This window comes from Salvelinus fontinalis, chromosome 7, assembly GCF_029448725.1.
Source record: "Salvelinus fontinalis isolate EN_2023a chromosome 7, ASM2944872v1, whole genome shotgun sequence".
Lineage (NCBI taxonomy): Eukaryota > Metazoa > Chordata > Actinopteri > Salmoniformes > Salmonidae > Salvelinus > Salvelinus fontinalis.
In genome coordinates, this window is record NC_074671.1 from 47532114 (window position 1) to 47557268 (window position 25155).

The window sequence follows — 25155 nt, forward strand, 5'->3', positions numbered from 1 at the left end:
GAGTTCATTTGCACACAAAAAATCATACAATGATGGAAAGACCTGTGTGTTGTTCAGAGAAGAGCTCCAACTTCTTAATCATAGCCTCAGTTTTGTCCCATACATTGAATATAGTTGCGGAGAGTCCCTGTAATCCTAGATTCAGATCATTCAGGCAAGAAAAAACATCACCCAGATAGGCCAGTCGTGTGAGAAACTCGTCATCATGCAAGGGGTCAGAGAAGTCAAAATGATGGTCAGTAAAAACTTTAAGCTTGTCTCTCAATAAAAAAAAATTTGTCAATAATTTGCCCCTTGATAACCAGTGCACTTCTGTATGTTGTAAAGGCGTTACATGGTTGCTTGCCCATATCATTGCATAGTGCAGAAAATACACAAGAGTTAAGGGGCCTTGCTTGAACAAAGTTAACCATTTTCACTGTGGTGTCCAAACCGTCTTTCAAGCTGTCAGGCATTCCTTTGGCAGCAAGAGCCTCTCGTTGGATGATGCAGTGTACCCAAGTGGCGTCGGGAGCAACTGCTTGCACGTGCGTTACCACTCCACTATGTCTCCCTGTCATGGCTTTTGCGCCATCAGTACAGATACTAACACATCTTGACCACCAAAGTCCATTTAATGTCACAAAGCTGTCCAGTAATATTAAGAAATCCTCTCCTGTTGTCCTGGTTTCCAGTGGTTTGCCTTCCTTAATTGACCCCCCATAAACGTAATGGCCATATACCAGCAGCTGTGCCAGGCCCGCCACGTCTGTTGACGCCACGTCTGTTGACTCATCCAGCTGTCACTGGCTTGTATGCGAAGCAATAATTGTTTCAAAACATCCCCTGCCATGTCACTGATGTGTCGTGAAACAGTGTTGTTTGATGAAGGAATTGTCTGTATAGTTTTTTTTTTGCCTTTTCCTCCAGCATTGTCCCAGCTATATCCACGGCAGCAGGAAGAATTAAGTCCTCCACAATAGTATGGTGCTTGCCTGCCCTAGCCACTCGGTAGCTCACCATATAAGACGCTTCGAGCCCCTTCTTATTGATGGTATCTGTTGCTTTTATACATGTCTTACTACTTGAAAGTCGTCTTAATCCTCGCTCAAAAAACTCCCGTGCCTTAATTTTTCAAATTGGCATGTTTTGTTTCTGAATGTCTGCGCAAGAGTGAAGGTTTCATCGAGTTGTGAGATAGTACTTTTGCACATATAACACACCGTGGCTGAGGAAAGGCACTACTCGCATCTTATTTTCTCCTCTTCGATGGTCCAACGTCCCTGTCTGGTGTTTGGTTCTTTCCCGGGTAAGGGGGCAGTAGCTCTTCGGCTGTATCAGATTCACAACTGTCAGTGTTCATGCTAGCTGGGCTAACAACAAATGTAGAATTACTGATGCTAGCGTTGGATGTTCTCATCGACAGGTGTAGGTGCAGTACTGCTGATAGTACTAGTACTACCAGTAGAGCTGGTATGTGTCTCTATGGACGCGGGCCTTACTTTTTTTAACCATTTATCTATTTTCGAGCAAACGTTTGACTACATATGGACCGTTAGTGGAATTCCTGCAAGAGAGTAGCGGTTAATGTGATTGGATGTCAATTATTTGGCTTGGCTACCTGTATTGGACATTGTGTTGTTATTTCGCTATATGGTTTAATTTTATTTTTGGCAGTGAAACGAGGCTACTCAGGCAAGAAAAAAACCTCACCCAAATGTATAGCCCCGTTGGAAAATATAAATGGACTGTTTGAAAATGTGAAACATATTTTTTATGGGAATTACATTTTTATTTGGCGTACCCCTGATGGCATTGCGCGTACCCCTGGGGGGAATACCTGTCCTAGAGAAACCACTCCTTTAGAGAGCCAGAATTCCCTTTCATGTTGTATTTAATTGTCTGTGGTGTCTTACTTTAGACTGTAACCCAATAGCTGCAGTCCAGGAGGAATAAGCATTTAGTACACTAATGTTATGGTTGTACATAGTTTTGAATATATTTATTGTGATCGCTATGCCAAATGACAAGCACTGTGTTTTTCAATTGGCATGCATGATTATGGAGGAAAACGTGTTATTACATAGCAATTTCAATCTAGAAACTTAATAACCCATTGTAAACAACAGCTTCACAACCCAAATGTATATATGAAATTTGAAGATGCTGTTTGTGCAATACATTGCATTACCACCACAATAATAGTGGAAATCACTGACTGTAGTCTTGTAGTATAATGGCAAACAAAACAATATCTCTTTGGTTTGCAAAAAAACACATAATACTGTCGACTAAGTCAGGTTACGAAAGCTATATTTCCTCCCTTTGCAACCTGCACTGTACAGAAATGCCCGGTTCTTTTTACGGTAACTTACTGGCAGCCAGTTTGGGAATAACTGCTCTAGAGTATGCATTTCCAATGGCGGCGAGATTTACACTACCTCAGCCGACACTTGGCATTGCAAATGATGATCTTAGGCTTGTGTGTGGCTGCTCATTCATGTCCACTTCATGAAGCTTCCGACTAACAGTTATTGTGCTGACGTTGCTTCCAGAGGTAGTCTGGAACTCGGAACTGAGTGTTGCAACCAAGGACAGCCGATTTTTACACACTACGCGCTTCAGCAGTCCCATTCTGTGAGCTTGTGTGGCTTACCACTTTGCGGCTGAGCCGTTAGTGCTCCTAGACATTTCCACAATAACAGGACTTACAGTTGACCGGGGCAGCTCTAGGAGGGAAGACATTTGACGAATTGACTTATTGGAAAACAGGCATCCACGTTGAAAGTCCCTGAGCTCTTCAGTAAGGCCATTCTGCTGCCAATGTTTGTCTATGGAGATTGCATGGCTGTGTGCTCGATTGTCTACACCTGTCAGCAATGGGTGTGGCTGAAATAGCCAAATCCACTAATATGAAGGGGTGTCCACATACTTTTGTATACAGTGCATTTGGAAAGTATTCAGACCCCTTGACTTTTTCCACATTTTGTTATGTTGCAGGCTAATTCTAAAATTGATTGTATACATTTTTTGCCTCATCAATACACCACGAAGACAAAGCGAAAACAGGTTTTTTGAAATTTGTGCACATTTATTCAAAATTAAAAACAGAAATACTTTATTTACATAAGTATTCAGACCCTTTACTATGAGACTCGAAATTGAACTCAGGTGGATCCTGTTTCCATTGATCATCCTTGATGTTTTTATGACTTGATTGGTGAATGCCTGTGATAAATTCAATTTATTGCACATGATTTGGAAAGGCACACACCTGTCTATATAAGGTCCCACAGTTGACAGTGCATGTCAGAGCAGAAACCAAGTCATGAGGTCGAAGGAATTGTCCGTAGAGATCTAAGACAGGATTATGTACAGTCTGACAGTCTGCAGCATTGAAGAGCCCCAAGAAGACAGTGGCCTCTATCATACTTAAATGACGGATGCCACTCATCAGTAAGTGGCAGCCCGCTTTAAGTTTGCCAAAAGGCACCTAAAGGACTGTCAGACCATGACAAACAAGATTCTCTGGTCTGATGAAACCAAGATTGAACTCTTTGTCCTGAATTCTAAGCGTCACGTCTGGAGGAAACTTGGCACCATACCTACAGTGAAGCTTGGTAATGGCAGCATCATGCTGTGGGGATGTTTTTCAATGGCAGGGATAGGGAGACTAGTCAGGATCGAGGCAAAGATGAACAGAGCAAAGTACAGAGAGATCCTCGAGGAAAACCTGCTCCAAAGTGCTCAAGACCTCAGACTGGGGCAAAGGTTCACCTTCCAACAGGACAACAACCCTAAGAACACAGCCAAGATAAAGCAGAAGTGGCTTCGGGACAAGTCTCTGAATGTCCTTAAGTGGCCAATCGAACATCTTGAACCCGATCGAACAGCTCTGGAGAGACCGGAAAAGACCTGTGCAGAGACGCTCCCCATCAAACCTGACAGAGCTTAAGAGGATCTGCAGAGAAGAATGGGGGAAACTCCCCAAATACAGGTGTGCCAAGCTTGTACCCAAGAAGACTCGAGGCTGTAATCACTGCCAAAGGGGCTTCAACAAAGTACTGAGTAAAGGGTCTGAATACTTATGTAAATGTGATATTTAAGTTAGCAAAAAAATGTTTTACCTGTTTTTGCTTTGTCATTATGGGGTATTGTGTGTAGATTGATGAGGGGAAAAAAACGATTTAATCTATTTTAGAATAAAGCTGTAACTTAACAAAATGTGGAAAAGTCAAGGGGTCTGAATACTTTCCGAATGCGCTGTGCCTTGCAAAAGTATTCATCCCCCTTGGCATTTTTCATATTTTGTTGCATTACAACCTGTAATTTAAATATATTTTTATTTGGATTTCATGTAATGGACATACACAAAATAGTCCAAATTGGTGAAGTGAAATTTTAAAAATTACTTGTTTGTAGCTTTTTGTCTATCAAGGAAAACACTATGTCTGGCTCAAACCCAGCACCTCTCATCACCCCGAGAACATCATCCCCACAGGGAAGCATGGTGGTGGCATCATCATGCTGTGGGGATGTTTTTAATCGTCAGGGACTGGGAAACTGGTCAGAATTGTAGGAATGATGGATGGCGCTAAATACAGGGAAATTATTGAGGGATACCTGTTTCCTGTCTTCCAGAGATTTGAGACTGGGACGGAGATTCACCTTCCAGCAGGACAATGACCCTAATTATACTGCTAAAGCAACACTTGAGTGGTTTAAGGGGAAACATTTAAATGTCTTGGAATAGTCTAGTCAAAGCCCAGATCTCAATCCAATTGAGAATCTGTCATATGACTTAAAGATTGCTGTACACCAGTAGAACACATCCAACTTGAAGGAGCTGGAGCAGTTTTGCATTGAAGAATGGGCAAAAATCCCAGTGACTAGATGTGCCAAGCTTATAGAGACATACCCCAAGAGACTTGTAGCTGTAATTGCTTCAAAAGGTGGCTCTATAAAGTTTTGACTTTGGGAGGGTGAATAGTTATGCACGCTCCAGTTTTTTGTTATTTCTTGTTTGTTTCGCAATAAAAATTATTTAGCATCTTCAAAGTGGTAGGCATGTTGTGTAAATCAAATGATACAACCCCCCAAAAAATCTATTTTAATTCCAGGTTGTAATGCAACAAAATAGGAAAAATGCCAAGGGGGGTGAATACTTTCGCAAGCCACTGTAGTATATTTTAGAATAATTCTGACTATTTTGAGGAAGTGTTTCTGATTATGTTGTTGCTACGGTGGCTCAAGAGGGACAAAGAACAACTTTTATTTTGTTCACATCATTTTTTGATTCTTTATTTTGTATAGTTCATGTATGTTGACAATATGTCTACCTTATGGATCAATCATAATGTTTAAATTTCTATATATAGCAGCAAAACATCTGAATTGAATTCCTTCGTTACAATAAAGCCTTGCTCATACTGGCAGTTTAAGTGATTCAAATCCAATCCTGCAGTCTGAACTGCCAAAAAGCACATGTAATTGGATATTTCAAGACATATTTCAAACCATCTTCGTAGGTGGTTTGAAATCGGATACAAATCTGATTCCTATTCATGCGTCTTGTCTGAACGGTAAAAACTGATATATTTGCCCTCAAGTGGTTTTTATACTGTTATTTGGCATATCTTGTTGCTTTTTAGCTACTCTGTCAGTTTGTGGTAGCTAAATAGCTAGTTTATTGTTCACAAACACAGTTATGAATGCGCTAGAAAGCTAAACAGCTACCTAGCTAGCTAGTTGGCTCCTGTGGCTAGCCAAAAAGGACTTGTTTTGAAAGTTGGATAATTTTATCCTTTGAGGCTTTTACACGTGTTCTTACACTATGATGTTGAACATTCAAAGTAACTGGGAAACGTCCATGGCAGCCATTGTTGTCACCTTAGCTTGCTACATAACTTCTGAGTGATAGGAAGCACAAGCACCACCACCAATCAGCCTACACCACTGTGCACACACCCATAGTAACTATGACAACACGTGTAGTCAAGTTAGCAAATGACTGCTGTCTGAAAACACACAAATCCGATGTGGTCACTTGTAAATTGCTGTTTGAACAGTCAGTATTCCAAAACTGATTTGAAAAACAAAACGGATTTGAGCGTTAAGGCCTGCGGTGTGAACAAGGCTAAAGAGTCCTCAATCAACCTTAGTGTAAAAGACTGTTCTACAAACCTGAACAGCGTCTTTGATCGTTTGAATGATTCATCATGTGCTATGACACTGCAATCACATTACCATATTCATGATACTGAGGACTATTTTTAGGACTAGGCTACTTCTTTCAAGGAAATGTCTTTAGCAAGAACTCACTCTGACTTTGTTAAGCAGAATGATGCAATAATTGCAGGAAGCTATGATAAATGTTTCCATAAACAGCTATGGCTATTGTACAATGCCTACAAAGTATACAACGTTTTACAACTTAACCTCGAAGGCTGCCATATGTCTTACTTGTTCTGTGAAACACTTAAAACACAACAAAAAAACATTGCAGGTGTTGCAGAAAAGAGATTTATAAAAAGCCTCACTGTGAACTCTTTCATCTCCCAGTGGAAATAATCAACTACAGTATTCCGCTCTGCCCACTTTTCCCTGTTTTCTCACCCGGTTTCTCCTCTGATGAATACAAAGCAGTTGAATAAATACTGCATTCACAGAATAGAGTTACGAATAGGAACGCACAAAGACAGAATAAACTGCCGTTTTATTAAAAGACACAGAATAAACTGCCAATTTAAAGAGTCAGTGATGCTACAGACAGAGCCCTTAATGGATCCTGTCGTGTAGAGAAGTGAGCCGAAGGAAAATAAGCACATCTATTTTGTTAAGGCATGACACATAGAAGAAAGATGACACGTCGAAGTTTGTTTACTGCTTTATGCTGTATCGTTAGATCGTTAGAGCATAAGACGTTATAGCAAATACATCCAGATGGACCAATTATCTGCTATAATGTGAATAATAGTTAAATAAGCCAAATTGTAAGTTCTGTAAAGGGATGGGAATGCATTGTCTTTAAGTTACTCCTTAAGTCTATGGGCCCTAAACTGCATTGTCTTTAAGTTATTCCTTAAGTCTATGGGCCCTAAACAGTCTCTTAAAAGAGTATACTGCACAAACACTGTGTTTGGATACAAAAGTGTGTTAGCTCCACTCTGTTGGCATGAGTGGCTTATTTATGGTCTGATGATGACATTAGCAGATGGGACATTAGCAACTAATCATAAGAGATCAGTGAGTTAACCCTCCTGTTGTGTACGTTTCATGCTAATTAATTCTGTGTTCCCGGTCCAAAATGACCGCCTCATTATAGCTGATTATAAATCCATAATACACATATTGTATCACCTAATGTTGTGTTAGATCTTTTGATCAACTTAACTTCTTGTGAACATTACACATTTTGAACTTCTATTTGCTATTTATGGCCTGTAGGCCTCATTGACCTGAGCTCATACAATTGGTTTGAGAGTTTAAAAAAAAAAGCAGAATGTAAGGATTATTTTGAGTATAACAAATACTCAGATGAAACATATTGTGCGATTTACCACAGACTACTTTGTGTCAAAGTTTAACAAGGACATTTGTTTTGAAACCATTTCAAATTTTTAAATAGTGGCACAAAATAACATCTGTTGTGTTCCTACTCAAAACTGACTGGTATGATTTTATTAGTAAAGAAAGGACATAGGCCCAAAACTACACATGAAAACGTTACCATATTACAAAATTTATGTCTGAACACATTAAAGAACAACAGTAACAATAACAGTATTACTAACAATAACAAAAACAAATATTTTTTTACAATCTGTCAATCAATGGTGGTTATATTTTGTGTGTTCTCATGCACATGTTGGACAATACGTGGTGGTTGTTGCATGTGCCTTACAAATATATGCACTGCATTTATGGCACATAATGCTCGTTTTGACATCTCTTGGTGCACACAGATTGCACGGCTTCCTTTTGTCTCTTCTGTCTCTGGCGATCGATGATCTTGCTTCTGGCCCTTGTATATCTCTCACCAATCCAGCCGAGGATGGTGTTCGAGGAAGGTGTTGGCACCTTTTGAATGAGGGGTGCCACCATGGCTTTCCCCAACTCTTCTAGGAATAGTCTCGTCTTGAAGAATTTCCCCTGCTTCCAGCCTGGATTCACCTCCATCCACACCACAAACGCGTTGTAGGCCGACACGTCTAGGATGTTGAAGAGTATGTGCCAGTAACCTACAAAAGTGCAACAATCAGTAAATAAAATAATGAGTACATACAAGTGATATTTCATGTCTTGCAGAGTAAAGTGAAAACTTGCATCAAAAGCGTTGTTTTAATTGATCACATCTAAAACATATTTACATATTCAAATTGAAAGATTAGTGGAATCTGTATGGGTAGCTAGATAGGTAGGATGACTGACAGTGAAGGTGAACAGGTGGTCACGGGTCAGGTGACAGAGGAATTGTCACGCCCTGGCCTTAGTATTCTTTGTTTTCTTTATTAGTTTAGTTAGGTCAGGGTGTGAAATGGGAAGTTTGTGTGTTTTGTCTAGTTTAGGGTCTGTGTATTGTTTAGGGGGTGTTGTATAGTGTATGGGGTTGTGTTCAGGAGAGAGTTCTAGGAAAGTCTATGGTTGCCTGGTTTGGTTCTCAATCAGAGACAGATGTCATTAATTGTCTCTGATTGGGAGCCATATTTAAGGCAGCCATAGACTTTAGGTGATTGTGGGAGATTGTCTATGTTGAACGTAAGTAGCTTGTGTGTGCACTTTCGTTTGTAGCTTCATGGTTGTTTGTTGTTTTGTATAGTTTGTATAAGTGTTTCGTTTCGTGTTCATCTTCAAAATAAAGAGAAGATGTATTTTGCACACGCTGCGCCTTGGTCCACTCTCTCTAAAGAAGACAATCGTGACAGAATCTCCCACCAACCATGGATCAAGCAGCGTGAGCGTAACCAACAATAGCGGCAAAGTAACCAGGACTCGTGGACATGGGAGAAAATATTGGACGGAAAAGGACCCTGGGCTCAACCAGGAGAACATCGCCGCCCCAAAGCTGAGCTGGAGGCAGCGAAAGAAGAGAGATGAGGAGGCAGCAAGGAAACAAGGCTGGAAGCCAGTAAGTCAAACCCAAACATTTCTTGGGGGGGGGGGGGGGGGGGGGGGGCTCTCGGGTAGTTTAGTTGGGTCAGTCGGGAGACGTGAGCCAACTCCTCCTGCTTACCGTAAGGAGCCGGTGAGGGCGGATTTGGAGGTGAGTGACGCAGAAACAGTAAAGGAGTTAATGGAGAAATTGGAGGAGAGAGTTATGAGAGAGTACTGGTTTGGCGCATGAGGCACGGCATTTGTCCGAATGAACGTGTTGGTGAGTTAATGTCACCGGGAACAGCTCTCCATACTCGTCCTGAGGAGCGTGCTAGCCGTCTGGTTAAGACAGTGCCTACAGCACGCACAAAGCCTCCTGTGCGTCTCCAGAGTCCTGTACGTCCTGTTACTGCTCCTCGCACTAGCCCTGTGGTGTGTGTTCCCAGCCCAGTACCACCAGTGCTGACACCACGCACCAGGCTTCCAGTGCGTCTCCAGAGCCCTGTTCCTCCTTCACGCACTCTCCCTGTGGTGCGTGTCTCCAGCCCAGTGCCTCCAGTCCCGGCACCACGCACCAAGTCTCCTGTGCGTCTCCAGAGCCCTGTACGCACTGATCCTTCTCCCCGCACTCGTCCTGAGGTGCGTGCCCTCAGCACGGTACCACCAGTTCCGGTACCACGCACCAGTCCTATAGTGCGCCTTGAGAACTCAGTGTGCCCTGTCCCTACTCCCCGCACTAGCCTTGAGGTGCGTGTCTCCAGTCCGGTACCACCAGTTCCGGTACCACGCACCAAGCCTCATGTGCGTCTCCAGAGCCCTGTACGCACTGTTCCTTCTCCCCGTACTCGCCCTGTTGTGCGTGCCCTCAGCCCGGTACCACCAGTGCCGGTACCACACATCAGGCCTATAGTACGCCTTGAGAGTCCAGTGTGCCCTGTTGTTGTTCCCCGCACTAGCCTGAAGGTGCGTGTCCTTAGCCCGGTACCTCCAGTTCCGGCACCACGCACCAGGCCTACAGTGCGTCTCAGCCGGCCAGTGTCTGCCGTCTGCCCAACGGCGCCTGAACTGCCCGTCTGCCAAGCGGCACCTGAACTGCCCGTCTGCCAAGCGGCGCCTGAACTGCCCGTCTACCAAGCGGGGCCTGAACTGCCCGTCTGCCAAGCCGCGCCTGAACTGTCCGTCTGCCCAACGACGCCTGAACTGCCCGTCTGCCCAACGCCGTCTGAACTGTCCGTCTGCCAAGCGCCGCATGAACTGCCCGTCTGTATTGAGCCTTCAAAGCCGCCCGTCTGCCATGAGCCTGCAAAGCCGCCCGTCTGCCATGAGCCTACAGAGCCGTCCGCCAGGCAGGAGCCGCTAGAGCCGTCCGCCAGACAGGAGCCGCTAGAGCCTTCCGCCAGACAGGATCAGCCAGAGCCTTCCGCCAGACCGGATCAGCCAGAGACTTCCGCCAGTCCGGATCAGCCAGAGCCGTCAGCGAGCCATGACCAGCCAGAGCCGTCAGCGAGCCATGACCAGCCAGAGCCGTCAGCGAGCCATGACCAGCCAGAGCCGTCAGCGAGCCATGACCAGCCAGAGCCGTCAGCGAGCCATGACCAGCCAGAGCCGTCAGCGAGCCATGACCAGCCAGAGCCGTCAGCGAGCCATGACCAGCCAGAGCCGTCAGCGAGCCATGACCAGCCAGAGCCGTCAGCCAGCCATGACCAGCCAGAGCCGTCAACCAGCCATGATCAGCCAGAGCCGTCATCCAGCCATGACCAGCCAGAGCCGTCATCCAGCCATGACCAGCCAGAGCCGTCATCCAGCCAGGATCCGCCAGAGCCGTCATCCAGCCAGGATCCGCCAGAGCCGTCATCCAGCCAGGATCCGCCAGAGCCGTCATCCAGCCAGGATCCGCCAGAGCCGTCATCCAGCCAGGATCCGCCAGAGCCGTCATCCAGCCAGGATCCGCCAGAGCCGTCATCCAGCCAGGATCCGCCAGAGCCGTCATCCAGCCAGGATCCGCCAGAGCCAGCCAGCCAGGATCCGCCAGAGCCAGCCAGCCAGGATCCGCCAGCTAGCCAGGATCCGCCAGCCAGCCAGGATCCGCCAGCCAGCCCGGTGTTGTCCCTCAGTCCGTAGCTGCCGTCCCTCAGTCCGGAGCTGCCCCTTATCCTGGTGCTGCCCCTTATCCTGGTGCTGCCCCTTATCCTGGTGCTGCCCCTTAGTCTGGTGCTGCCCCTTAGTCTGGTGCTGCCCCTTAGTCTGGTGCTGCCCCTTAGTCTGGTGCTGCCCCTTAGTCCGGTGCTGCCACTTAGTCCGGTGCTGCCACTTAGTCCGGTGCTGCCCCTTAATCCAGTGGGGTTAATTTGGAGGGTGGCCATTTGGAAGAGGATACGAAAGCGGGTAGTGAATATGGTGGGGTGGACCACGACCAGCGCCAGAGCCGCCACCGTGGACAGACGCCCACCCAGACCCTCCACTAGACTTTATGCTGGTGCGTCCGGAGTTCGCACCTTGAGGGGGGGGGTTATGTCATGCCCTGGCCTTAGTATTCTTTGTTTTCTTTATTATTTTAGTTAGGTCAGGGTGTGACATGGGAAGTTTGTGTGTTTTGTCTAGTTTAGGGTCTGTGTATTGTTTAGGGGGTGTTGTATAGTGTATGGGGTTGTGTTCAGGAGAGAGTTCTAGGAAAGTCTATGGTTGCCTGGTTTGGTTCTCAATCAGAGACAGATGTAATTAATTGTCTCTGATTGGGAGCCATATTTAAGGCAGCCATAGGCTTTAGGTGATTGTGGGAGATTGTCTATGTTGAACGTAAGTAGCTTGTGTGTGCACTTTCGTTTGTAGCTTCACGGTTGTTTGTTGTTTTGTATAGTTTGTATAAGTGTTTCGTTTCATGTTCATCTTCAAAATAAAGAGTATTGTATTTTGCACACGCTGCGCCTTGGTCCACTCTCTCTAAAGAAGACAATCGTGACAGGAATGGATGAGACTGAGGCAGGAATTCCTTTAACCATAAAGTGGTATATTTACTGGGTAGTCTGTGCTGCATAACAAAGGAAACAGAATAACAGGCATCCAATCAAATTCATAACATGTATCCAATCTAATTCATAAATTCACAAAGATCAAATCAAAACAATCATTCATTATTAACATAATTAGGGAATTCAGCAATCCAGTTCATTAAAGAATTCAATAGGATTCATCCTTGAGTCATTTAGGCTCGTAACTATTTATCATAATCATGCGAAGAATAATACAAACAGTGTTCGTTATTCAATCTATAATCCCCTTTAGTTTGATATCAGAATCGATCAGTTCAGCAAACAATGACGTTTCATATTTCAAGTGTCTTCATGTGTACATGTAATTTCATCACATATTAACCATATATCGATGGCATAATTAGCCTGTGATGTTCCGTAGGGCCGTGATCATTGACCATTCACATTACACAATAGGTCTGAAGCGTATGCTCCAAGCCATGCTCCGCGGCAATAACTGATGGCCCACTCTGCCGATCGCAACAGATAGTTCAGATGAAAGGTAACAGATTCGGTGGACTTACTTGGATTCATGGACACACAGAACTTCTGGATTAGACGGAGTTAACTTCTTGAGAATACAGGGGGTGCTGTTTCGCATTAGCATAATTGCCTCTACAGACTAAACTGCCTCTTATTCAATTATTGCTGTTACTATATGCATATAACCATATAGCATTGGATAGAAAACAAGCTATGGTTTCTAAAACCGTTCCAATTGAGTCTCTGAGTCAAACACAGGTCATTTCACAGCACTTTCCCTGAGCCAGAAAAAGATTGCAAGATGTGTATGCTCGCTTCAAAGCTCTGCCTATATATGGTCACGCGACCTATGACCCGAATGACACTTCCTTCTTCTTCCTCTGGGTGTCTGGAAGACGTCAGAGGAGAAATTTTTTGTTTATCTTGTACTGACGTGAAATAAGACCTATTTCTTTAGCGTGACCGACAACTTCCGGTTTCTGAGATGCGCGTTTTCAGAGGTGGCATTGTCTTTTGTTATGCTGACGTTACGGATGAAAACTATCTCCGTGTCGAAGTTTGTTTGATACATGTGACCATATCACCGTAATGTATGTTTTTTCAATATAGTTTAATCAGATTATTAGAATTTTTTCGGGAGTTTTGCCGTGTTCCGTTCTTTGAGTTTTTTAACTTTGGACATGGACCGTGCCAGTCGACCAGTACCCAGGCTAAATGAAGAGGGGAAGTTGCCATTGTGAATGGATTGAACGACTCATCAGGACTAAGGACACCTTGATCAACATTCTGATGAAAGACCAGCAATAGTAAGACCCAATTTACGATGTTATTTCATATATCTGTCGTGCATGTGAACTGGTCGCGCGCGTCCAGCTGGTTTTGGCTGGCCTGGTTATGCTAATTAGCTAGTTATGCTAATTTCGCTATAAAACATTTAAAAAATCTGAAATATTGTTTGGATTCACCAGATGTTGGGCTTTCAATGTCTGTACGCTGTGTATTTTTTCTGAAATGTTTTAAGACAAGTAATTAGTTATATAACGTTGGTCTCTGTAATTGTTCTAGCTGCATCAGCACTATATCAGATTGCAGCTGCAATGTAGAACTGTGATTTATACCTGAAAAATGCACATTTAAAAAAAAAAAACTATGCTATACCATAAATATGTTATCAGACTGTCATCTTAAGAATTTTTTTGTTGGTTAGTGGCTATCAATATCTTAGTTTAGCCGAATTGGTGATAGCACCTGATGGAGTAAGAAACTGTTGGAGTAAGAAAATGGTGTCATTTTGCTAACGTGTTTAGCTAATAGATTTACATAGTGTCTTCCCTGTAAAACATTTAAAAAATCTGAAATGGTGGTTTTATTCACAAGATCTGTGTCTTTCATTGGGTGTCTTGGACTTGTGATTTAATGATATTTAGATGCTACTATTTAATTGTGACGCTATGCTAGCGATGCTAATCAGTGTGAGGGGTGTGGGGGGTGCTCCCGGATCCGGGTTAGGTACTCTGTAGAGGTTTAAGGAAGAGAAAGCAGCGAGATTGGGCTATGGCGATTTCCTCCTTTTATGGAGTTGAGATCTGTTGGACATTTCCACCTGACCTAATTAAAGCGCCCCTGGCCCAGCTGAGCAAGTGGCCATGAAATAAAGGATTCTTTGTCACGTTCTTTCAAAATTGAACCCAGAAGCAGACCAGGACAAGGAGCGTAGGAAGAAGGTGAGTATTTATTTACAAGTAAATGTGAATGGGTAGATATATCCAGGTGGCGTAGCGGGCAGCGGTGGTGAATCCAATGGAGTAGCGGAATCCTCCGTCGACCAGGCGGGAATGGGGTGAATGATCCGGGTGAGTAACTGAAGGCAAAACAAACGGAGGTAAGTTCAAGGCAAGCAATACGTGAACAAAAATAACAAAACAAATACTATCCAACTGGAGTCTGATACTATGGCACAACATACTGTTCATGGCTAACGATCCGGCAGGGAATGGATGTCAGGTCAGAGCTTTTGAAGGGAAGAGGTGTTGATCAGGACAGGTGTGCAGATTACTGATGGGATACAGGTGCGGGTGAACATCAATCTCCCAACAAGCTAATTCGCCCGGCAACCAGACAGGGTGCGTTCCAAGACACCGGAAACACACTCCAGGACAGAAACACAGGCAAACACAGACTCAGGAAGCGGGATTCGTGACATTCTTCCACCAACTCCATGGGCCTTTTCTACACCAATGAATATAATTGACTCCATATTGTTCACAAATTCAATGAGCATTTCACCAAACAACACAAGTGTTATTTTTTGTGGTGCAGATAAAACAATCTGGTCATAGAAAAAAAGTACTTGAGACTTCAAAGATAAAAAGTAACATACCTTGTCAAGGTTTTCAACTCCCCCTTTGTTCCGGTTGTAATCCAGGACAGCGTTGGGCTTCTTGTCCTCCCTGGTACTCACAGCGGCACCCCTGTGCAGAGTTGTCATTCGGAGCACATTCTTATTTTTCTTCGTGCAGTAGGACACAAGAGTGTGTGTATCGGTGAAGGCAAATCTAGAAGGCAGGAGGCAACTCAGGCTTGTTCCTTCTGACCTTCCCCACCATGGTCAAATTGTCACATGTTATGTTGTGCCACTGGAGACCTGCAGTCATTTCCAGTTCCCCTGGTTCCTTTCGGGAACACCGTCAGCAGGTTTCCTCGTGTAAACCTGAATGTTCCAGGTATAACTTGTCCTGGCATCACATGCTGCCCATATCTTTATTCCATATTTAGACAATTTGCTTGGCGTGTGCTCTTTGAATGGGCAGCGTCCCCTAAAAGCGACCAGACACTCATCCACTGTGATGTCTGGACTTGGGTTATAGATAAATGGGATGCACTCCACCCATTTGTGCCAAACCTCTCTGATAGCTGCCAGCTTGTCTTGTTGACGGCGGCCTGGTCTTGTATCACGGTTGTTGAAGCGAATCACCTGTGACAACACGTGAAATGTCTGGAGTGACACAGTGGCACGGAAAATTGCCCGACCAGACTCAGCATCCCATAAACTGGTGGTAGATTTGTTTCTGGATCTGTACACACCAGCCAAAATCAAGAGGCCCACGTATGCTTGGACGTCTGTCCGGTCTACCTCCTTCCAGTTGTCTTTGTAAACGCGTCCCCCCTCCAAGGTGGTCATGTTGATCACTATAGTTTTGATTGACTCTGTCAGGAACAGTTCGAAGCAGGATTTTCTGTCATCATCCCGGGATATGGTGTATCTCGTTGGCCTGGGATCATCCTGATAACATTTTGAGCCGACAGCCGACCTCTCCTCTCAGGTGGGGATGAAGACCAGGACAAATTCCCATTCTTTGACCGGAATGTAATAACAACCTCAACAGGGCCGTCTTCCTCATCACTGGATTGTTCCACATCGGTTGTCTCTTGGTCTGGATCATATTCTGTGTTGTCTTCAACTTCTGACACTTCCTCCTCTAATGCATCTTCACTGTCAGTTTCCTGGCCTCTCTCCTCCTCACCAGTGTCATGATCAAAGATATGATCAAGAGCCTCACATGCAGTATATCGTTTGATCATTGTGCTGCCACAGAATGAATTGTGAGCAAGGACTCAAAAAAGCTTTATATACCAGAGCTGCGAGAAAAGCTCTATATATTATTGAAACAATGTTGCGATTGTTTGTGAGAATCCCAACAGGTGTGGTTCCCGTGGGGGAAAGATTCTATTTGGGAAAGGTTCCCGTGGGGGTTGCCATGGAAGAAGGGGAGTGAGAGTGTTCAGTGTTGTTCAGAGTGTTCAGATGCACTGTGTGGACAAAGTCATGGAACCTTATGACAATCAGATTAAATGAACTACAATTTTCAGAGAGAAAACTTGTAAATCGGTCCAATTCGACCGGAACACAACAAGAGGGTTTTAAGACTCAAGAGTACAGCCATGCACTCTCAATGAGAGGCAAAGCAGGAGAGATGCAATGCACGTTTCCAAGGAAATGAGACATTACAATGCACTGGGAATATCTCATCACCCTAATGTTAGTTTAGATAATTGTGGTGTGTTTTAAAAAATAAAATAAAAATGTTAAAGTTTTACTAAATGTACATTAATGTAAGTATAAATATTTTACCATATCCCTCCCTCCCTCCCTCCACACAACACATAAACCCAAGCCCCCTAGTCTGTTCCCTACCTCTCCGCCCTACCTCAGTCCACCCACCTCAATTCTCTCCCAACCACCCACCCCCAACCCCGTCCTAGCCACCCACCCTGATCACCCCATATAGCCAACCCACCCCACACCCTCCCTCAATTTGGTCCTAGAAAACAATTATTCTACAGAGATATCACAACAAATAAACAAGCAAAGATACAGGGGGAAAAAATATACAAACAACTCAATACAGATTCAAAATACAAAAACAGAAAGAAAGAAATGATCAGTAAACAAACTTGCTTGGACTGGATAGAATTATATTGATGACTGTACCTATTATGTAATGACTACTGGTAACACCTACTGGGAAACCTTAAAGCATCTCATCAGAGGGAAGCCTCTGCAAGCCATTAAAGTATGATATAAATGGTTGCCATTTTATAACCAATGTATCATCGGAACCTCCATCGGAATACTTATTTTTCTCAAGCATTAGCAAGAACATTACACTGTTGAGCCATTGAGAAGTAGAGGGGTGCTGAGCAGACTTCCACTGGGAAGAATTCTACGTCGAGCTAATAAGGATGTACAAGTAACAATATGGGCATGTTTGGGATCCAAGGAGAACAAGTCTTCTGGAATACCAAAAACAGCTTTCAAGGGACATGGCTGCAGGTTAATTTCAAGCACCTCAGATAAAGTTTTAAAAATAGAATCCCAGTAATTTTGTAGTTTAGAGCATTGAATGAACATGTGACTAAGGTCACAAGGTGAGACATGACATCTATCGCACTCTTCATTTACATTTGGATATATTTCAGACAATCTGGATTTGGAAAAATGCACTCTATGTAAAACCTTAAATTGTATGGAACAAGCAATACTCTATCAATCCCCTCATCACACCACTCCTGTGTAAATTCAACACCCATTTCCCATTCCCAAGCAGATTTAGTTTTGTTGGTGGAGTGTTTGTCCAATGACAAAATAAACAGATATATCTGACAAATTACTGCTTTCCGTCGAGATAATAGAGTCAATATGCCATCCCAGGGTTGGCAAGGGGGTGGAGCAGGGAAGCCAGAAAATTGTGAGGAGACACAATGCCTAATTTGAAGGTAACGGAAAAAGTGAGATGGAGGCAAAGAGTATTTAGAGGCCAGGTTGGGAAAACTAAAAAATATTAATTTTACATATAAGTCTTGGAAGGACTTAATACCTTTCCTTGTTCATTGAGAGAAAGCATTATCTATTAGGGAAGGACTTAATACATTTCCTTGTCCAGTGAGAGAAAGCATGATCTATTAGGGAAGGACTTAATACCTTTCCTTGTCCAGTGAGAGAAAGCATGATCTATTAGGAAAGCGGGGAATAAGTGATTCTAATCAATAGGACCCATAGTAGATGCAGATGACAATTAAAAATGCTGTCGAAACTGGTACCAAATCTTAAGTGTGGAAAGCACTACAGGATTGCGAGTATAGCGAGAGGGGGATGCTGGGAGAGAAGAGCAGAGCAGAGTAAAGCAGGTTGAGAAGCAGAAATACAAGACTGTGCCTCTAGGTGGCACAATGGGGTATCTGGAGCATGTAACCAGAATGGCAATTTCGGAAAATGGTCGCCCAGTAATAGTATATAAAGTTGAGTAGTGCCAGCCCTCCACTAAACATCACTGAAATAAAGATCTACTGACTCTGGGTACCTTTCCTCCCCAGATAAATGTGGTAACAGCCTGATTGGTTGACTTAAAGAAACACTTTGGTCAAATCAATGGGATAGATTGAAATTGATAAAGGAATTTGGGTAAACTGTTCATTTTTACAGCATTAATCCTTCCTATAAGTGATAGTGGTAAGCTACCCCATCTCTGAAAATGTGTTTTCATTTGTGCAAGAAGGGGAGAAAAGTTTGCAGAAAAAAGAGCATGTAATGAACGAGTTACATTTACTCCAAGGTATTTGAAACCAGAGCGGCTAAGCTGAAAGGGAAAATCTGTCTGCTGGAGCTATAGTGCTTCTGGATTGACTGGGAAGCACTCACTTTTCTAGAGATTCAGCTTGTAACCGGAGAAGGAGGTAAAGTTCTCCAGAATAGAAAGGATAGAAGATAAACAGGTTAAAGGGTTATTTACATAGAGTAACAAATCGTCTGCATATAATGATAACCTATGTTCAACTCCTTCCCGTGTTACACCTTGGAAAAAGGAGGACGCCCGTAAATCTACTGAAAGGGGCTCAATGGCAACGGCAAATAATAAAGGGGACAGTGGGCAGCCTTGGCGTGTCCCACATTCCAGGGCAAAATAATCAGAACAGGTGTCATTGGTACATACACTGGCCTGGGAATATGTATATAAGAGACAGATCCATGAGCTAAATTTGTTTCCAAATCCATATTTTTTAAGATCAGCAAATAGGTTCTACCATTCAATTCTGTCGAGTGCCTTCTCTACGTCTAGGGAGATTACCACCTCAGGGGAGTTGGAGAATTGTTTAGAATAAATAAGGTTAAACAGCGTCCAAATGTAAAAAAAATGAATATCTGTCCTTTATAAAGTCGGTTTGTGCCTGTGATATGAGTCCTGGTAAGACTACTTCCAGACGCCTCGCTATCACCTTCACCAGCACTTTTACATCCATTAAGGAGGCATAGGGGCCTAAATGAAGAACAGGAAGTGGGGTCTTCCCCCTTCTTAAGGAGAAGCGCTATTGAAACCTTTGTTAGAGTAGGTGGCAACGAGCCACGTTCAAGTGATTCATTATATATAGATAAAGGTAAAGGGGCTAACTTGGTATAGAATTTCTTAAAGAACTCAGTTGGAAACCCATCAGGCCCCAGAGCCTTTGCTGCTCTGCATTGACTTGATAGACTGAATAACTTCTTCAAGGCTGAGACGGGAATCAAGGTCATTTGCAGTTTCAGCCTCAATTGTGGGAGTCTCCAGTTCACCCTAAAATGTAGTCATTTTAGCAGTATCTGATGGAAATTCAGATGTATACAGGGAGGAATAGAAAGACTTGAAGGTGTCATTGATCCCCGTAGGGTCAGAAATCAAGCTATGAGAGGAATCTTTAATTTGGGGAATCAGACGAGTAGCAGCTCTGCGTTTTAATTGGTGTGCGAGCAGACGATTTGCCCTATCGCCATGTTCATACCACGTAAATGCAATAATAACCGTTCCTCGTCTGTAGTGGACAAGAGATTGAATTCAGATTGTAAATTCAAGCGTTGCTTATATAGCTCTGGAGATGGCGTCAGGGCATATTGATGGTCTAAGTCAAGGATGGCTTAAGAGTTCTTCTAGTTTAGCTTTCCGAGTTTTGTTTTAAATGAGAAGAGTAATTGTCACGATCGTCTTTAGGAGAGAGTGAGGACCAAGGCGCAGCGCGTGGAAAGTACATCTTCTTTTATTTTAAAGAAGGAAAACAAAACAACAAACGACCGTGAAGCTATACAAACATCAGTGCTGACACAAAACACTTCGACATAGACAATTCCCCACAAACAGCTAAAGCCTATGGTTGCCTTAAATATGGCTCCCAATCAGAGACAACAATAACCAGCTGTCTCTAATTGAGACCCAATTCAGGCAACCATAGACTTTCCTAGACACCTACACTCAACCATAGACACAGCTAGACTACTATACTAAACATAAACCCAACTACTCTAATAAACCCCCTAAACCTTACAACCACCCTAGACACTAAAAAAACAGATACATTCCCCATGTCAGACCCTGACCTAACTAAAATAATTAAGAAAACAAAGAATACTAAGGCCAGGGCGTGACAGTAATACATAATACTCCTCTAAGATAGGCCTTACGTCAGGGGTGTCAAACTCATTCCACGGAGGGCCTAGTGTCTGCAGGTTTTTGGTTTTTCCTTTCAATAAAGCCCTAGACAACCAGGTGTGGGGAGTTCCTAACTAATTAGTGATGTTAATTCATCAATCAAGTACAAGGGAGGAGCGAAAACCCGCAGACACTCGGCCCCCCGTGGAATGAGTTTGACACCTGTGCCTTAAGTGATACCCATAAGAGAGAATGAGAGGTTGAGCTTGTCTGATTTGAAAAAAGAAAATTATCAATAGAAGAGGAGAAAACGTTACGGAAGTCTGCGTCAGGCAGGAGAAGAGAATTGAATCTCCAACAGAGAGGAGTACGAGTTTATCCTGATAGGACTATGTCGAGGGCTAAAGGTCCATGGTCAGAAATTACAATGGGTAAATATTCAGAAGAGGTGACATTTGGAAATAACTTATGACCAATAAAGAAATAGTCAATATGAGAAAAAGAATAGTGTACATGTGAAAAGAAAGAATACTCTTTTGCCTGGGGATTCTGAAATCTGAAACACCCATTCTAAACCATAAAATCTGAGAAGGACTTTGACATAGCAGAAGGAGACATAGTTCTGGGGTTGGAGCGGTCTAAAGCCGGGCTACTAATACAATTCAGATCCCCGCCAAACATCAAAAGATGGGTGTTCAGAGAAGGGATTTCCCCCAACAATCCTTTATCAAATTCAACATCATCAAAATTGGGAGCATATACATTCACCAGTACTACAGGTGTGTGCCAAATGGTGCCAGTTATGATTAAATATCTCCCATTACTGTCTGACATAACATTAGTAGTAGAGAAATGTATTATTTTACTTGCAACCCCTCTGGCTTTAGAGTTAAAGTCTGAGTGGAAAACCTGACTAAACTTGGACTTTTGCAGCCTTGAGTGATCTTTAATGCGTAAATGGATATCTTGTAAAAATACCACATCTGATTTTAGCTTTTTCAAATGGGAGAAGACCCTAGACCTCTTGACAAGAGTATTCCAAGATGAAAAGGTTATCGGATTAGGTCGACCTATTCCCATATTACTATTATTAGTGTTGTTAGCCATCTAAAATATTGAAATGAAAAAGGTGTGAAAACAGACCAAGCATTTGCAAAGATAACAGAGAAACTGATAAAAAAATAAAATAAAACAATTCATAAAAAGAATATTAAAATAGGACCAAAAAAGTTCACTCCCCCTCCCCTCCCACCCAAACCCAAAGTCTCCTTCCCCAGCGAATGGAGACAGCAGGATGAAGTTTGCGCAGCTTCAGCGCATATAACATAAAACCTTCCTATTCTAACGTGGAGAGGCTCCATAGCACCAGTACCAGTAGTGAAATACATTTGAAAAGGCATTCACAAAACGGTAAAGTAGGTCAACAGATCAACCAAAACAAAGACCCCATAACAATGAAACGGAACTGTCCTGACTCAGGGAGTCTTCAATCAGTGCAACACGTACAATGTGTCCCACAGTGTCCCTGTTACAAAAAGGAAAAGGGGCCAAGTGTCTTTACATCTACGAATGATCAATAGGGTGTAATAAAGTGATGAAAAGTCCTTCAGTAGGTATCTAGACAAAGGAAAGCTCTGCTGAGTGGCAATGATAGCTGAAATTTCCGAGACCAGAATCGTACGGAGGTTCTGAAGATCTGTGGGGAGTGTGACCACGTGAGGCTCTGTAACAGTTGGACTGAAGTCAGCGCCATTACCATTCACGTTTGCCACCGCGGTTGAAACGTTAGTTACAGGTTTTCTGCTCCTCAGGTCGTGTGACATTTGAAGCAAAAAGGTAACTTACAAACTCACCAATCAAATATGATATGTAAAAAAGTGGAATGCAAAGTACACATTTGGCAAAATGAACTAATCCCTAGGAACCACATCCACAAGCTTCTTCTCCATTCACATGCTAAACCAGAAGCCATAGTTGTGGTGTGTGGGCGTTCTATCCAATATATACACAAATCTGGGCTAGTTTAGATTTACAGATTATATTCTGGAAAAAGTTAAGTTTAAGTGAAAATATAGTGAAAAGTCAAGGAACGCTAGGCATTATTTGCCTTTCTTACTCCTGATAATGTAGTTTGACTGTGAAACAGGCCATTAAACAAGACACCTGACAGTGTGGGATCCTCCCCTGCGCTCCGCTGCCATGTCACTGTGGTAAATGTACAGCCACATAACTCACACAGGAGAATCCTCAAGGTGATTCCGCCATCGTCGTGCTCCACTAACCAGAGACCAGACACAGGACCCGACACAGGTGTTTGCTATGGGAATCAGTAAACAAGATATAGAGCTGTCGGGTCTGCCTGGGGTTGATGGGGCTGCTGTGGGGGCTGAGGTCTGGGACGCTGGCCCGCTGAGGTGATCCATCTCACCACCAGGAGGGGGTCACTATGATCTACTGTACCTTTACAACAACACTGAGCACAATGTCCCCAGTCTACACAAACACCCATACAATTCCTCACAGCAGTGGAGCCCTTACCCACATCCATGTCCATCTATGTGGGGGACCATCGCCATCTCTGTGGGGAGTACAGACGATGGGAATTGGGGGACAGCCATATTACTCAAACACCACCAGAACAGCCCTATTGCTTTTCACAGAAGGAAAAGTTTGTTATGAGTTCTGGTCAACTCCCTAGTGGTCCTGGTGAGGCATCATGGGAGAATGAAGAGGCTGTTTGTAATCAGTGGGAGATGGGATAGAGCTGACCTGGAAATGTTTCAGTACAGAAAGGAGTGTGTTTAAAAGCTAGACTCGCATCAAAGTGAATGCATGTAAGTTTTAAAGTGAAGTTTACTGACTAATTGATTCATTAATGCTGTGTGCGATGGCTCTAGCGATCTAGCCTGCTTGACATAAATAGACATAACTCTGCTTCACACTCCCAAGGTTAGCCGCTGACAGGTTAATGAGGAAATAAATGCTTTTGAATGATATTTTGGCTATTGAAGTCATTGCAATTTGTGGTAGTGGCGCATGTTGTGCAAGAGTATAAATCACTCAAATTTTTCCACCAATCAATAAATACAAAATAGGTGTAGAGAGATGCTGACAGAACAGCAGGAAGCCTGTGTGTGCCAAATGGCACCCTATTCCCTATATAGTGCACTACTTTTGACCAGTGCTCTGGCCAGTGCTCTGATCCCTCTATATAGGGAATAGGGTACAGGCCATTTGGGACGTAGCCATGGACAGCCTTCTGACTGATGAATGTGATTAAGAGCAGTTATTGCTGTTGGAGGAAGTGATGAATTTCATACAATGGACCTTACATTTCTACCTAACTGTTTTCCTGTTGACAGCTACCTTGAGGTGGCGTCTAATTCGGAGAAATGTATCAACATTAGCAGCTTTTAAACAACAATTAACTTTGTGAAATCGCTGTGAAATAAATCATCCACACCAAAAGATAAACAGCTCATTTATTTTAAAAGGGTTTCTATGTCCTCTTTTGGGGCGTTCAAATCTTTCACACCACTTTCCCTTCTGCTGGCAGTAAGAAAGGAAATTACAATTCAACTTAGAAACTTCAAGTCTGAAGCCAAGAGACATTAGTGATGTATTAACACGACATAACACCTGTCATTGCCATTTACACGGCAATTTCAATCACCTGTGCACAAAAAAAGGGTATATTTTCATGTTTTCTTTTACTTTGTCTTCCAGAACTCCAGCCAAAGTGCCAGGAGTTGTTGTGTCAGTACGGCTGTGTCAAAATGAGAAACATGACGTTCTGCTTCTGTGCTGATGGCTTCGAGGTGGAACAGGATGGTCGAGCCTGCAGGGGTAAGGACCGACAGCCAACAAGGCTATTCATCTATATCAAAAGGATGGGTGGTGGATATTGACAAACTGATGACAAAAAAAAGAACGGTAGCTCTTTTAAGTTTGACAATACAGTAAGTAATATTTGGATCATTCTGGAATAGCTGCTGAATGGACACAGATATATTGTACACTTTATGTGTGAAGGTGACACTTTTGAGGTGTCCTTTTGGGGCCGCATTAAACCAGGTTTATGAACCGGAAAGTATTCAGACTCCTTCCCCTTTTTCCACATTTTGTTACGTTACAGCCTTATTATATCATCAATCTACACACAATACCGCATAATGACAAAGCGAAAAAACAGGTTTTAGAAATCAAAAAACTCGAAATAACTTATTTCTAAAAGTATTTAGACCCAGCAAAATCCAAGCCATGAGGTCAAAGGAATTGTCCGTAGAGCTCAGAGACAGGATTGTGTCGAGGCACAGATCTGGGGAAGGGTACAAAAACACTTCTACAGCATTGAAGGTCCCCAAGAACACAGTGGCATTCTTAAATGGAAAAGGTTTGGAACCACCAAGACTCTTCCTCTTCCTCCATTTCTAAAATCCTGTTTTTCCGTTGTCATTATGGGGTATTGGGGGTAGATTGATGAGGGAAAAACGATGTCATCAATTTTAGAATAAGGCTGTAAAGTAGCAAAATGTGGAAAAAGTCAAGGGGTCTGAATACTTTCCGAATGCACTGTGTTTAGGTCATTTTTGAACTGCACTTAGTTTCTAACAACT

General features: G+C 43.2%; 1 protein-coding gene across 1 annotated transcript in view; it reads left to right on the plus strand.

The window, feature by feature from the left end:
* Nucleotides 1–25155, plus strand: part of LOC129859547 (low-density lipoprotein receptor-related protein 1B-like) — a 201690-nt gene that overhangs the window by 50705 nt on the left and 125830 nt on the right. Inside the window, exon 3 of the mRNA XM_055929439.1 lies at nucleotides 24266–24385. Coding sequence (XP_055785414.1) covers nucleotides 24266–24385 — 120 coding nt within the window. The remainder of the gene's footprint in view (nucleotides 1–24265; nucleotides 24386–25155) is intronic.